The sequence below is a fragment of the Mesoplodon bidens genome, assembly GCF_964165515.1.
Source record: "Mesoplodon bidens genome assembly, chromosome: 3".
NCBI classification, from domain to species: domain Eukaryota; kingdom Metazoa; phylum Chordata; class Mammalia; order Artiodactyla; family Ziphiidae; genus Mesoplodon; species Mesoplodon bidens.
In genome coordinates this window covers 99,748,004-99,765,366 of record NC_138178.1, presented here as the reverse complement: position 1 = coordinate 99,765,366, position 17,363 = coordinate 99,748,004, and the positions used below count along the sequence as shown (strand labels likewise).

At 34.4% G+C, this 17,363-nt stretch overlaps 1 protein-coding gene across 1 annotated transcript in view; it reads right to left on the bottom strand.

Moving 5' to 3' along the window:
• Nucleotides 1-17,363, bottom strand: part of DPH6 (diphthamine biosynthesis 6) — a 177,494-nt gene that overhangs the window by 21,637 nt on the left and 138,494 nt on the right. The window contains exon 6 of the mRNA XM_081228076.1: nucleotides 12,579-12,640. Coding sequence (XP_081084202.1) covers nucleotides 12,579-12,640 — 62 coding nt within the window. The remainder of the gene's footprint in view (nucleotides 1-12,578; nucleotides 12,641-17,363) is intronic.

Here is a 17,363-nt window from a genome sequence, read left to right as displayed (position 1 = left end):
TACCACAAAAATTTTAGGTCCCTACTCTTAAATATGAGTAGAACACCAAAGATTAGCAGAAACATCTCTAAAATGAAAGTTAGAGACACCAAAGTAAACAATGGAGAAAAAGGACTATGCAGGAGAGAAGAAAAATTGTAATAAGGATAAAGTATTATAGATTAAAAAAAGAACATTCAGAGAACAAAAATAAGCTTTTAGAAATTAAAGATAAGATATGAAAAAACTCAATTAAAAATTTTGAAGGTAAAATTGAGAAAGTCTCCCAGAAAGGGGAAAAATGATGTAGGTAAAAATTAAAAGACATCTAAATAATAGGAATTCAAAGAAGCGAAAACAAAGGGGAGGTTAACACCAGTGAAGTAATTCAAGGAAATTTCCCAGAACTGAAATTTTCAAGCTGAAAATTCTACCTGTCTCAGCACAATGGATAAAAATATGCACACCCAAGACACAGCACATAAGACTTTACAATTCTTGGGGCAATAGAAATATCTTACATACTCTTACAGAGAGATGGAGAGAGAAATAAATAAGGTTGCATACAAATAGTCAGGAATTAGAATGACTTTAGGCTTCTCAACAGCATATACCAAGCTGCAAGGGAATGAAGCAATACTATCAAGATCCAGAAGGGAAAATATTCCAAAAATAGAATTTATGACCTGCTGAAGAGCCAGTCAAATGCAAGGAAAGAATGAAGACATTTATAGTTATGCACAGTGTCTCAAAACACTTACCTTCTGTGGACCATTTATTAAAATCTTATAGAGAATGTGCTTCACAAAAATGAGAATAAAACAAAGAAAAAGGAAGATGCTGGATCCAGGAAATGAGGGCTTCAACAAAGAAGAAAGGTAAAGCGGTCTCCAGGATTATGAGGAGATGATAGGATGACAGCCTTGTAACACAGAAGGAAACTGGCCCAGATTACATACAGGCCAGAGGGCGCTGGAAATGACTTCAGGAGGAGGAAACTGAGAAACTACTTAACATGTCTGAACATCTGGCTAAGAGACTAGAAAATTGGCAGTGAGTACAGTACTGAATTAGTGATTGGTACATGGAATACTAAATAAGTGAATAAAACAAGACAATTATTAATTCAAATGAAAAAATAAAAAGTTGTACAGGAAAGGTTTATTACCAGAGTTTATTATCTAACTCAGCTGTGTTTTGAATTTTCATAGTTATCATAATTTAAACACTGACTATTCATCCAACTGGAATTGCAATATAACTGTATGGGAAGATGGAATGAGGGAAAGAGTACACATATGTGATGGAGGCAAAGGGAGTAAAGATAGCTAAATCTGTATAATCTAGAGTGAGAAGTCAACAAATAGTTCTAGAATTGGGGGAAATCATGAAGTAATACATAGACATGGAGGTAAAAATCAACTATAAGAGATGAAAGTGAAATGGTGAAATGAGTGAGAGGCAGGAAAGACTCAGAGGGTTGCTTCCCATAGCAAAGTTTGAAGGACCATTTGAGAGTATTAACTTTGACAAACATTGTAAGATATCACAAAATAGGAAGACTCTTAACAAACATTTAAATAACAGCCCAAAACCTTTAAAATTTGATGTAATTTTCATATTAAAATTCATCTCCTTTTTTTGAATAGTGAGAAAATAATCCTGGGGGAAAAAAAGCACAAAAGATAAAATGATTTTTAACTCCATTGTTCAGATGATAATTTTAGGAACCTGTAGAAATTTAAGAATCAATGACTAAAATGATTCCATAGTTAATTTAGAGTAATAAATGTATAAGCCTTGAAGTTGTTGTATTTTTTGACCCAGAAATTACATTCCTAGGGATTTATCTAAAGAAAGTAATAATCAGAAATGTACATGAAGATTTATTAGGAAAGATAATAATCACAAAATTATTTATAATAATTTAAAAATAAATAACATTATTTATAATTTAGAAAGAAATATTCCCAACAAGAGATAACTTGTTAAATTCACTATGCTATATTCATATGTGGAATATAAATATAATGGAATCTACACAGCCATTAATTAATGTATTTTCGAATAGATTTAGTTATGTGGGAAAATAAACACAGCATAATATTAGGAGAAAAAAACGAAACAAACTGTATGTATAGTTGAACCAAATTATGTAAATACAATATGTACAAGTATTTAATGACATGAGCTTGTGTGTACAATGAACAGTGTGTGTACAATAAAACAACATGGAATCCACCAACATAGCAGTGTGCATCATGGGGCAGAAGAACTATGCTTTTTATTTGCTACCCTATACTTTATCATATCTCAAATTTTCAGCAATAGTCAGGTATTCTTATATATATATTTTTTAAATTCCCATTTATTTACCAGTGGGAAGAGGGACAGGGGGAGGGGCAACATAGGGGTGGGGAATTAAGAGCTACGAACTATTATGTATAAACTAAGCTATGGGGATATATTGTACAGCATAGGAAATATAGTCAATATTTCATAATAACTATAAATGGAGTGTAACCTTTAAAAATTGTGAATAACTATACTGCACACCTGTAACTTACATAATATTGTAAATCAACTATACTTCAATAAGGAATAAAAAATAAAAATTCCTGTTTATCTCTATTCTTTATCCCCATTTTTTTTCCTTATCACAGGCAAATATTTAAAAGTATTCCATGTGTATCTCTTGTCTATGTCCTTGAAAATGTATTATTTAAATGTATTTAAATGTATACTATATTTTAAATTTATCTCAATGTTGCCTTTATTCATTCAGCACTTTGCTGCCATTCGCACATTGAATATATTTGTTTAACTGTAAATCTGTAGTTTGTAAGGTGTGCCTACCACGTTTTAACTAAAAGCTCTCCCGGGAATGGCATCCATGTTGCCTCCAACAACCCCAACCCAACACCATCAAAACTAACCCTGCAAAGGACTAGTCTCACTCATGTCCCCTTAGGGACTGACAGGAGATTTGCTTCATCAAGGTGTATAGGGACATTTAATCTAGGTATTACAATATTGCCCTCTAGAATGGTAGTACCTGTCCACATTCTTAGAGGGGTTCTATAAATCCCCACCTGTCAACAACTGGCATTATCCAGCTTTCGCATTTTTGCCAAACTGGTACAAGTAACATCCCACTGTTGCTTTAATTTGTACTTCTCTGATACTAAATCAGTTTGAGCATCTCTTCCATCTGTATTAGGTTTTAAGACATTCTCTTCTGTATACTGTTTCTCCACAGCTTTTGCCATTTTTCTGTTAGGATTGCTGCCTCACATGTTGATATACGCCAGTTAAAAATCCCTTGAGAGTTTTAAATGTGACCCCAATTATAGTGTCTACCCAGTTCTCTGTGTATTTTGTAAGGCAGAAAAGTTTCCAAATTATTCTTTAGTAATGGCAAATTTTACTCATAATAGTAAACACGGCTAACATTTAATAGTAAACATTGTTAACATTCTTTAGTAACGGCAAATTTTACTCGTAATAGTAAACACTGCTAACATTGCTAACATTTAACATTATAAATTTTACTCATAATAGTAAACATTGCTAACATTTAACATTGCCAGATGCTGAGCTAAGTACTTTATATATCATTTCATTATTATTACTTCCATTTTATATATGGGAAACTAACTAGATCAATGGTTCAGGTAAGCAGTAGAGTCAGGGGTAGGATTCACACCTGGGCTCCTAGGTACACAGGTAACTTGCTGATTGCTATCCCACACTGCCTCTTACCCTATGGGATCTGAATGAAGTATGAAAGGACTCTTGCTCAAAGGTATCATCTTCTCTCCACAACTCTTGCCACCAACTTCTCTGTAATTCTCACAATTAAATATTAATTCCTGCATGGGAAATCATTGTAATATGCAAAAATTCCCTAACTTAAAAATATGAACCCTTGAATATAGCAATATATTCAAAGATTAATATATTAGCAAAATTGACATTACGGTTAATAAGTCATGTCAACCCACATTACACAGTACATAAAAAGTGGCTCAGGGGATCTGAGGCAGGTAAACACACTGGGCTCCTCTACCTAACCTCTTTCTCTCCCACCCCTGCAAGTTCAAAGGTTGTCTGTTTTCTCCCCTTCTTTTGGACTCCTTGACTATTCATGAGAGTTGTGCCAACAAGTTGAAAAATGAACATGTGGTTGATCTTTAAAATCACTTAATGAGGTTAATCACATTATTCATAAAGATAAGGAGATACAGGTATTCCTTAAAATCTGATTTGTCTTAGACAATGATGCAGAAGACGAGAGTCCTAGATAATAAGTTAAAAAAAATACTTTCTAGGGCTTCCCTGGTGGCGCAGTGGTTGAGAGTCCGCCTGCCGATGCAGGGGACACGGGTTCGTGCCCCGGTCCGGGTAGGTCCCACGTGCAGCGGAGCGGCTGGGCCCGTGAGCCATGGCGGCTGGGCCCGCGCGTCCGGAGCCTGTGCTCTGCAACGGGAGAGGCCACAACAGTGAGAGGCCTGCATACCGCAAAAAAACCAAAAACAAACAAAAAAAACTTTCTAAATTCAGAAAGAAGATAGAGTTTGACAAATGACTCATTCACCTTTTTTTTTTTTTTTGCAGTTCGCGGGCCTCTCACTGTTGTGGCCTCTCCCGTTGCGGAGCACAGGCTCCGGACGCACGGGCCCAGCCGCCACGGCTCACAGGCCCAGCCGCTCCGCGGCACGTGGGACCTACCCGGACCGGGGCACGAACCCGTGTCCCCTGCATCGGCAGGCGGACTCTCAACCACTGCGCCACCAGGGAAGCCCCTCATTCACTTTTATATTAGAATCACTGTACTATGTGTACATCAGGCAACTGACTGAGTCTCCTTTATGAGCATATGCAAAAATGAAAGGAAACAAAAAGAGAGCAAAAAACCTGGGCAGTCTGAATTAAAATGTGGATTGTGTCAGATAACTGTTGTGAATGAGCTGAGAAACAAATTTCTAACTGTATAAATATTAAGTACTCACTTTACAGAAAATCCACATAAACAGATTAGACTACGCAGAAGCCAGAGAAAAAGACACTCAGATTGCTTTGCATAATTTTCTATAACTATCAGGGAAAAGAATTCCTGTTCAAAATGTACAACTATCCATTTATATTCACCTCTCCCTTTTAGAGCAATTTTAAACCATCCTGAGAAGCTACTTGTCAAAATCAGCAAAAATAATCACAGCAAAGCCCTAAAATCTCTTCAAATGCTGCTTCTGTTCTTTCCTTTCTCTCTTCCACTCCTGCAACTCCAGTTACATCTATGATAAACTTCTCTTCCTTACATCTCATAGTCTTGTCTCTATTTCCATTCTATTCTCTCTGTGCTTCAGGTTGGATATTTTACATTGCCCTACCTTCCAGTTCTTTAATTGTCTATACAACTGTATCTAATCTACGGGTAAACTCATGTATTGTGTTCTTAGTTTTAGGTATTGTATTTTTAAATTCCAGAATTCTGTTTGATTATTTTATATAGCTTTCAAATATCCCCTGAAATAGTTCATCTTCTCACCCAATGCCACAGTCATTTTAAAGTCTACATCTGATAATCTGATTAAATAGATATCCTCTGGGACTGTTTCTATTTTGTGTTTTTTTCTTAGTTTCTGTTATCTTCTCAGGTCTCCTGATACGCTTGATAATTTTTGACTGCCTGCTGAAAACTGTATGTGAGATATTTTATATCTAAGGCTCTGAATCACATTATTTTTCTCCAGAGAGAAATAGGCAATAAGAGTAGGATCAGATCACTTTAATTCACTCTAGGATTGATACGACTCAAAGTTGGATATAAGGATTTGCAAGGGCTGCACTATTTCTGGTTTGCCTTTATTCCTAAGTTAGAGTCCATGTAGGAATCCAGCTGAAAGCTTGGAGGGTTAAGCAGGTCCATTCCACTTTGGTTTGCCCTGAATTCTAATTTTTGTCTCCCTAGCACTATGAAGCTGCTGAAAGTCCAAGTCAGCTTCTCAGCTGGAGTTTTCTCCTCAGCTTCTTGGCACTTATGTAGCATTTTTGAATTAGAAGAAGAGGCAACGTTCAGGGCTTCCATCTTCTCTAGAATTCTGGCCCCTCAAATTATTTCAGTTTTTGTAATTCTCTAATGCCTTCCAACATTAATTTGTTTTAATTTCATACCACTTTTCTAGTTGTTTGGATTGGGAGAGTTGATCTCATGCAAGTTATTCCACCATAACTGGAAATGGATTTCTTAAGTATCTATTAAAATTAAAAACATATATACTTTTGACCCAGCGCGTCCATTCTAGAATTTTATCCTATAGATAAACTCATACATGCCCAAAATTATATGTAGAGTAATGTTCATTCTAGCATTATTTGTAACAGCAAAAGACATGAAAGGGATCAGTAAAGAATAAAATCTATCAATAAAGAACAGGTTTTATGTTTATGTAATAGAACACAATGATGTGGAAACAAATGACCTGAATTTTCATGTGTTAAAATGGAAGATGGAGACTAATGTGCATAGTATACTCCAATTTAGGTTAAAGTGGATAAACACATGCATACATTTTTTTTTTTTTTTTTTTAATTTTATTTATTTATTTATTTATTTATGGCTGTGTTGGCTCTTCGTTTCTGTGCGAGGGCTTTCTCTAGTTGTGGCAAGTGGGGGCCACTCCTCATCGCGGTGCGCAGGCCTCTCACTATCGCGGCCTCTCTTGTTGCAGAGCACAGGCTCCAGACGCGCAGGCTCAGTAATTGTGGCTCACGGGGCTAGTTGCTCCGCGGCATGTGGGATCTTCCCAGACCAGGGCTCGAACCCATGTCCCCTGCATTGGCAGGCAGATTCTCAACCACTGCGCCACCAGGGAAGCCCCTATACATTTTTTACATATGCAAAAAAGTTTTTGACAAGATACCCTAGAGCAGAAAAGAGTTGTTGCTCTGGGAAAGGACAGAAAAACTGGAGCTTGGAGTCAGTGGAATATTTTTCACTATATTTTATAGTATTTGAATTTATGTTTTTACATATTACATGCCTTAACTTTATAATAAACATTAAGAGAAAAATATTATATAGCGTGAGAAGTGCTACATACCAGGAGGCAAAGAGGAAAATGGCAGGCTCAAAAAAGGCTTATTTACGCAAGACAACCTCACAGTACTAAACTCTGAATTTAGACTTTAAGGACAAATTGGATTTAGTAGAGTGAAGGAGAGAGAAAGCATGCAGAGAAGGCGAGTAGAACATGGAGATTTAGTAGAGTGAAGGAGAGAGAAAGCATGCAGAGAAGGCGAGTAGAACATATGAGGGGATGCTCACTCTAGGGAAATCATCAACTATTCAAAGCTGATGAAGGATAGGGTAGATGCTGGAGATTGTATACCTTACAAGCTTCACTCTTCCCCACGGACAGACTGTGCTGTGTTAGAAGTTTAAATTTTATTTTAAGACAATGGGGAGCAACTCAAAAGTTTGCTTTTTGAAATGAAAGTGTGATATGATCAGATTTGAATTCATATATATCATCATGGCAATATATAGAAAATGGAAGCTCAAGGGGCAAGACAGGGAGGATACAGACTTGAAAAAGAAGATAGGGAAGCACTTTGCTATACAGTAGAAACCAACACAACATTGTAAAGCAACTATACTCCAATGAAAATTAATTAAAAAAAAAAAGAAGATAGGGAAGACTCTAATGTGGTGACATGAGGACAAAAAGGTACAGATAATACAATATTAGGAAGGTAGAATGAAAAGGACTTGGGGCCTTATTTATGAATAATGGAGTATGTGAAATGATTTTTTACAATTCATTTTTAATTTTTATTTTTTTGGGGGGCTTGGATACCTGAGGAAACAATGGGGCTTTTCACCATCAGGAAACATAAATATGGCATAGATGTCAGGAAAGAAATGTTTGGTTCTTCACAGTTGAGGCTGAGGTGCTTGAAGACACCTAAGAGAGAAAAGTGCCCAGTTGGTAGCTGAATACATGTCTTTTTTTTTTTAACTTTTTATTTTGTATTGGAGTATAGTTGATTAACAATGTTGCATTAGTTTCAGGTGTACATCATAGTGATTCAGTTATGCATATACATGTATCTAATCCCTGGTGGTCCAGAGGTTAAGACTCCGCACTCCCACTGCAGGGGGCACGGGTTTGATCTCTGGTCAGAGAACAAGATCCCCATGCCGCATGGCATGGCAAAGAAAATAAATAAATAAATAACACATGTCTTAGGCATAGAAAGATGATGAAGAAATAGGCTTAACTGTCATAAGAATAAAATTGGTAGTTGAAGTCACGTAGATATTTAATATCACCACAGGAGGAAGGCTGTAGATGGAACCACAATATATAAGGGGTGCAATATAATCGGAAGCCCCAAGAGGAAGCTAAGAAAGTATTCAGAAATTCAGGAGTGAGTGGAAGGTATACACTACAAGAGATTAATTCCTTCAGGTAAAATGGAGAAAACTTTATGGGAAGACTGGTGAGCATCTGAGACTGATAGACGGTCAAAGGACAGAGAAAATGGAAAGGAGTAAGGTCCCAGTGGAGTAAGAAATATCAGGAGGTCCAAGGGAACAGGAGTAGAAATCAGTCCAAGAGACCAGAGCATGATTCCTGGACGTGGGAGGAGAGGGTGGTAAATATCAGCCTAGGGAAGTAGGTTAAAACCAGATAAAAGAGGGCCTTAAAGTATATACTAAGCATTTTGGACTTTGTTCTATAGCAAATGGGAGTCATCAAAAGCTGTAGAGCAAGGAGTGACAGATTCATAAGTGAGTCATATGCTAATCTTTCATTTCCATAAATGAATGTTTGATTTGCATAAAATAAATAAAATTCTGCTTTATATCTCTCCCTCCCAACACACAAACAAGGCATACACTCTTTCAGAGAAATCTAGAAAGATAGGACCTGAAGTATGTTGTTTGGTATTGAGGAACTAGAAGATTATACATTTGATCATTATGTCAAAATTACCTTGTGCTTATTTAAAGGTCAAATTTCTGGTCCTTCAGAACTGAAATTTCTTGGAATGGGAAAAGAGTATAGGCATTTTTAACAAGGTTCCCAGTTTTCCTCTCAGGTCTGAAAACAATAGCAGATTGTAAACTCCTCAAGAACAAGGATCTTGTTTACTTAATTCGTCATGTATATTTAGTGCTCACCACAGCATCTGTCACATAACAGGTCCTCAATAAATGTTAAATAATTTAAAGATGAGAGCGATGAATGAACAGACAGAACAAATGAATGAAAGAACTAAAGAACTCATGTTTTTGCCAAAATCTTGGTAATATTATTGGAGCTTACATTCTAGTGGAGTAAGGAGAGAGGCAACAGAAAATATACATGTAGACAGATAAACAAATAAAATAATTTGAGGAGATCTACTTTATCTGGGGTAGTCAGGGAGAGCTTTTGAGCTGAGGAAGTAGCATTTGAGCTGTCACATTAACCATTTGATGGTCTGAGGAAAAAAAAACTTCAAGCAGAGGAAAGTCTTAAGGAGAAAAAGGGTAAATAAAGTGTGCTTAAGTAATAAAAAGAGGCATATGTGGCTATGGCTCAGTGAGTGAGTTAGAGACTGGGAGAAAACAAGATTGATAAAATGCTCATCATACAGGGTCTCAGTGGTTGTGATCTCACAGGAGTTTGGATGTTATTGTAATTGAAATGAAAAACCACTGAAACTTTAAACAAAATAGTGATATATCTGATTTACACTTAAAAAAAATCACTCTGGCATCTGTATGAATAATGGATCATAGCAGGGCAATGACAGAAGTAAGCAGACCAGTTGTGGGTTGACGGAGTATTCCAGATAAGAGATGATTACGGCCTGGTGGTAGGAGCAGAGGCAGTGAGAAGTGCTTGGATTTGGAATATATTCTGGAGACAGAATAGACAAGATCATGTTAATGGGTTGGATAGAGTAGGTGAGGGAGAGGAGTGTAAAGAATTTGGATTTTAGCCTGTAGGCAATGGGGACTCATGTAAAGTTTTGAAGTGAGTGACACAATTACAGTAGAATATATTCAAACAATGATTTTGAGGCAGTAGCAAAATAAATTCTTTGAGAAATAAAATGGAAAATAGAGGCAAATTTGAAGGTATCAGTAATACTCTAGGCTTGAAGTGACAGGCATCTGAATTAAGGCAATGACAAAGGGAATGGCAAAAAGTGATGGATATAAAGGCCACAATCAAGTTTGTAGAGATTTAATTTGCAGTGCCTTTGGGCACTGGAATTTAGCAGAGAAATCTAGGCTAGAAATATTTGGGAGTTATCAGAATAGAGCTAGTAATGAAAGCCATGTGAGTGACTGAGATCACCCAGGAAAAGTCTGTAGACTGAAAATGGAGACTAGAATAGGAACTAGCAAAAGAGACTAAGAGTGTCCAGAAGCAAAGGAGAAAACCTAGGAAAGTGTGGCATCACGAATGCTGGTATAAGCATTTCAAGAAGAAATGTTTATAAATGTCAAATAAGGACTGAGAAGTGTCTGTTGGGTTTGGTAAAACTGGAGATCATGGGTGATCTTGATCAGAGCTGTACCCATTTAGAGGTGGAAAAAGAAGTAAGATGCTAGGTATATGAGGCGTCTGAGACGCGAGGAAGTACTATGAATACAGATAACACTTCTGAAATTTTTGGTTTTGAAGCAAAGAATAAAGAGAAGTGGCTAGAGAAATAACTAGAAAAGAGGGAGGGAATCTTTAGGATGGGAGAGATGGTGGCATGTTTCAACAGTGATGTGAAGGAGACCATAAAGAGAGAGAGGAGGAAGATACTGGAGGGGGAGGGTTGATTGCAAGGTCTCTAAGAAGGTAGATGCTAATGGGATCTAGAGCACAGAGAGTATATTAGCCATAGACAGGATGAAGGACACTTCTCCCCATCACAGCAAGTAAGGATAGGTGTAAGTGCATATCAGTTAGAAGGAGTGGTGCTCAGAGGTGGAGAGATTCCCAGGATGATGATTTCTATTTTTTCTGTGAAGGAAGAAACAAGTCATCCTCTCATTGCGAGGAGAAAAAATGAAGGGATTAGAAATTTGAGGAGCAGAGAAGGAATAAAATGACCATTATAGAGAATGGGTAGATTATTTTTCTAATGAAATGTAAGATTTCCAGGTCACGTGAGGAACTTGCTGAAATTGAATAAAATAATTTCTGCATTTTTGTGTTTAAACATATATGATAACATACAGGGTTCATTCGCAATCAACATCATGGCAATCCTAAAACTTCACTTAACCTTTTCTACAAAGAATCTCTACATGCTTGAAACCTGAACTCACTTCAAATTTTAGAAGCAGCTTACAAAAGCTCTTTTGCCAAAGCTCCAGTCTCCCATTTCCAAAGTTCTCTTTCTTTCACCCTCATAAATTTAATTTCATTATTTATCTACACATTGTTTTTGCAGAAACAAAATTTAGTCTGATGGTAGTGGATAGATGTGAACATAGATATGTTGGCCACAGAACAAACTGCTGTGAGAAGAGTCCTATCAGAAGGGCAGGGAAAGCAATCATGTCCATTAGATAGACTTAAATAAGTGACACCAAATTATCTAGAAATCAAATATAATTTGTCACAATTATATAAGCATTGCATTTTAATTTTAATCATTACTATTTCCCTGGCACATATTAGATGCTTAATAATGCTTAATAAAAGAAGGAATTAGCATTTTAGGGATTTCTAGGCATTTGGTACATATTGATAAGCCATAAAATAATCAAGTACAAATAAGTCTGAAAGAAAATGTGAAATCTATAGTTAGTGAAGAGTACACCTGCTAACAGTTCATATGACAGCAATGGTATTAACAATGTCCAGAGACAATTTTGATGAAGAACATGGAGGGAAAAATGATAATAGAGGAGTTCACTTCTGTCACAGAAGTAGGGTGATTTTCTTTTTTCTGCCATGATTGTAGAATAAAAAAAATTCTAATAATTACACTATTCTAGCTAATTTAGCATAGTCATACTAATCATAACATTTGACCCCAATTCTAATAAAATATAATACAATTAATAGAAAAGAGTAAAAATAACAAAACCTTTCTTTAATATTTAGAACATATTCAGGATTTGACAATGATAAGGGTTAAACAATTGTAATTTGAAGCTTTGGGATAATTTATTTACTACTCTGCAAATTAATTTCCTAATTGGTAAAAAAGAAGAGGTTAGATTAGATAATCTCTAAAGGAAGTTTCCACTCACATTTCTGATGGAAATGCACCTGATCAGGTACTGATGGAGACTATCAGGTACTGTATAGTACTTAACAATGTCGATTTTAATAAAAGTAAACTTCTTGACAGAACAATTTCCTTTTAGGTATAGCTTACTCTTTCAGTGAGCTCAACGAGCTGATATAACTTTTGTAATTAATTTAAAACATACTTTCATATCCACTAGAGGTTTAATTTTTTCATAAAACTGTATCATCAATGTATCTGAGTTTTTCTAAAAATTGCTTGTATAATCATTATATCATGGCATTGTTTATTTTCCTGCTTTAGATGCCTATATTTTGAGAAATAGTATAAATTCTTACGTCTAAGAGATAAGGCTCCATTTGGTCCAGGGTTTTTCCAAGATGCTTATCTGGATCTAAACCTGCCAAGAAAGGTTAAAATTTTTTTTCAGATAACAATTAAAATGGAGGTTTAAAGACACGTTTCCCTTCCCTTGGCTCCTCCTTGCCTAGGAAACCAGTGTATGTGTATCTTAAGGCAAAATGTACCTTACTAGTACTTACTTTTCTTTTGCCCTTGGGTAACTGGTTTTCTTGCTCCTGAAAAATAAGTTTCACTCCAATTCATTTCAATTGCACTTCATCAACTACCAGACGCATTGTTTAAATCCCTTTTTCATTTTTGAGGAATTGTAATTAGGATGGAAAAAAAAGTATCATTTCAAAGATATGAAATTTAAATCCTTGGTATTTTAATTATTATTATTTTTTTTTACTCATGGACAACAGCGAGAATTTTCTGACATTTCTATTTTATCTGTTTCAAACTTCTTATTTGGAGAATAAAAGTAGAAAATAAAAGAGTCGTAAACTGTATGCCTATATAATTAATTCACTTAGTAGCATATGGACACAAATAATTGTGTTACCAAATTAAATGACAGCTCATTTCAATGACCACTGGTGTGACAGCGTTTTCCAAGAAAAAATAGAAACACTCTGAAAAATCATTATAGTACCAAAAGCATTTGCATAATCTCTGATACAGATGTTCAACTGATATAATAGCAGAGTTTATGTGGGTTATGGGGTATAGGTAGACTACTGTGGACAACAGGAACTCTTCCCACATGCCAAAACTAACCTGCCAGGAAAAAAATCACATGCCACAAGTCAGCTATGAAAGGAATGAATTCATTTTAGATATTTACATCCATAATACATGTATTAGCTTAGGTTCATTTAAATAGGCTATTTTTATTTATTATTGGTTTAAACCAATCAGCTTATTAATTATACAAACTGAGTGATAATTTTCTTTTTCTAGTCAAATGCCTTCTTTGTAACATGGTATTTCTTATAATCACATACAGAATAATAAAAGGGAAGTCAGATAAAGATTAAGGATTCTTTTCCTACTGATATTAAATTACATTAATCCCAAAGGAAACAACTCAGACTACTAGCACTAGATGGATTATTTGACTCCTTTCACAGCAATCTTATTCTCAAGATGCATTCATTAAAGTCAAAATTTCAATTGGCTGGGTAAACACTTGATGAACTAATTGTTGACTTTGTCCAGTTCCTTTATTCCTGTCAACCCTTGCAACCTTTGCAATTCAATGTTTAAAATGAGTAGGTAAATAAAATATTTGAGACAAGCATCTACGTAATCACCACCCAGATTTAATAAGCATTAACATCTTGCCCCATTTCCTCCACAACACCATCAACATAATAGAATCTCACAGTATATCTACCCTTAATCAATCTATTTTCCCTAGCCTTCAGTCTTTTGAAGTTGCTATGTTATTTCCCAACTATGCTTTTATAATTTTATTACAAATGTACATATCCAAAACAATATTTGTTATTGTTCATTTATATCAAATTTTAACACGAATGATAACTTTTTACTTGTTTTTTTCAATTCACATTGTTAATGAGATTTACTTATAGTAATTACTATGGCTCTGGTCCATCCATTTTTACTGTTGTATTGTATTCCATTATATGGATATATCAGAATTTACTTATCCATCTTCCAATAGATGCACAGTTGGGCACTGACTTATTTCTAATGTCTGTTTTGTCACTAGTAAGTACTTTCTATGCTGCAGTAAATATGCTTTTATGTGAAATTACTATTGCAATATGATAGAGGAGAAAAATATATTTAATTGCTATTTTATATATACATATATACATATACATATAATCTTCAAGTCCATTATATAATGCCAAATTGCTCTCCAAAGCAGTATTGTCATCAAGGAAATAGAATTCTTATTTCCCATAAGGTGAAAATAATTAATGTTGTCAGATTTTTCATCTTTGCCAATCTGAGTTATGTAGACATATAAAAAATGTTTTGGATACTTGTTTTAATTTTCATCTTCTGATTACTATTAAAAGTAAGCACTTTTTCATATTTCATTGCCCATTCATTCAGGGTTTCACTTCTGTGAATTGCTTATTAAAATCATTTGCCTATTTTTAATGCTGTTTTTTGATGATTCATAGTTCTTGATATATTCTGAATGCTAATCCTTCATCATTATGGGCACGGTAAATATCTTCCTAATATCTTCTAAATATCTTCCTAATCAGTGTCACTACATTTTTTTTTATTGAGGGAGGGTCTCCTGATAAACATAAACTTTTTAACCTTACAGTAGTCAAAAGAATTGTTATTTAAAAATGTTCTTCCTTTGTATTGTAATAAATGATGCCCATGGTCATAATGTTAGTCTCATATTTTCATTTCAAAGTTTTAAATTTTTGCTATTCACATTTAGATATTCAATCCATGTAGAATTTACTTTCAGTTATCATAGATATAGTGTTATAACTGTATCTCTTATTTATGGGTAGGTACTGTTTATGGAATCCCTTCTCTGTTGATGTATATGCCACCTCTGCCAAACAACGTTTCCATACATATGGAAATCTGTGTCATGTTGCCTACAACTTACTTTAAAATATTTCAGCATATCCAGTGAAATATACAAGTGTCTGTTTTAATCTACACTCAGAGATGGTTATTTGGCAATTAAAGGACTCTAATCAGAACCCATAACTCCAACGGCTATAACTCCTAGTGGTACAATTATCTTTACCTTAGACCAGCAAGAGAAAGTTTGCTAATTAACATGTCTGTTAGAAATGATTTTTCCTTGTGAAATTTATTTTAAAAATATATATATAGATTATATAGTACTATCTGCAAGGCGCTGTTATAAGTGCTCTGCAAATATTAACTGAATTCTCATAACAATCCAATAAGTGGCATTATAATTATCCCTATTTAATATGTGAGAAAATTGAGGCACAGAGAAGTTTAGTGACTCTCTAAGATCACCCACTACCAAGAGATAAAAATGAAAATTCAAACCTAGGCAGTCTGGCTATACAGTCCAGGCTTTCAATTGCCAGACTATGTTGCTTCTCTATGTTGGATTAAGGATGTTTCCATCTATACTTCATTTGCTAAGATTTCTTTGCTGTTCTCATGATCATACTTGCTAATTCTGCTGTTTTATAGCATGAACAGACACCAAATTTTATACATACTTTGTCTATATCTACTGAGATGTGTTCTCTAACATCTTCACCAATACTAGATACTATTAAATTTAAAACTTTTGCTATTTTGATAGGAAAAAATGATATTTATCTCCTTGGTATTTTTATTTGCATATCTTTACTCTTGTATGATTGAGGTGGAACATGTTCTTCAGAAATTTGTGGCCAGATCTGTAACTTTTTTGTTTTTTACTGTGAAAATGACTATTTTTCTAATAGACCATTCATCTTCTTTTCTTAATAATACTGAAACACTTCTAAACCAAGGCCATTTATTTTATGAATTCACATAAGGCAGAATACTTTATTGGATTGGTCTTTTATTTTTGATGGATCTTGTCCATCTTGTATCTGGCAACTTGGGGAGTCTCATTAAGGTGCCAGCTTTTTGTTGTTTTTAATATTTTCTCCACTTTTCAATTTCATAAATTTTACTCTTACTTTTGTCACTTCCTTACTTCTGCTTTCTTTGTGTTCATTCAATAGCTTATTTATTTCTAGCTTCTTGATTTGAATGCTTGACTCATTTATATTTACACATTTCTTACTTTTTAAATGGGAAGATTTAAAGTACCAATTTAGCTGCATCCCAGAAGATTTGAAAGTGACACATTTGTCATTCTGTTTTCAATATTTTGTCATTTTTATTGTTATTTAAGATTACTCTTGTAAGTGTCAAAACATGTTTGTTTACTTTCACTACTTTTTGTTGTCTTCTAACTTAATTGCATATGGTCAAGACTGTAGTCTTTATATGATAATTCTTCAAAATTTGGTGAAGCTCATTTGTGACTTATAGATGATTAAATTTTATAAATGCCCCATTTGTGCTTGGAAAGTGGATCTGCTGAAAGCAACGTAAGATTTTATACCTAAACATAAAAAATCATGATCTTCTTAATTCTGCTGTTCATATCTTTTATGACCTTACTAATACTTGGTTTCCATGAACCATCAGTTTCAAATAAAGGGGTGGTTAAAACCTCCCATTATGATTTTGGTTTTAATAATTTCTTATAATTGAAAGTTTTGTTTTATACATTTGAGAGGTGTGTTGTTATGGACACAAATTCATAATTTCTAAAACTTCTTGGGAGGATTATTCCTTTATCAAGATGTAGTGAGCTTTTCATCTCCACATATGACTTTTATCATATATTCTATTTATCAACATTACAACACCAGCTTTCTTTTGTTAACGTTTTTCTGACATACATATAACTGGGTTTTGAAATTTTTTATCCTATCTTATAAATACAAATTCAAAGAATTGATTTTAAATATTTTATATTTTTTATATTTTACAATTTTTTTTTGTCTGGACCTGTTTCCATCACCTTATTGTGCACTTTTTGTTACATTAAACTTTATATATATATTTTTTTCCTTTGCCACTTTCTGCCTCATACTGGATCAAAAAGGATATTTTGTCTGTTTGTTTTCTCTGCTGATTAGAAAGCTGTAGACTATATATGTCAATCCCAATCTCCCAATATATATACACTATTGATATTATGTATAAAATAGATAACTAATGAGAACCTACTGTACAGCACA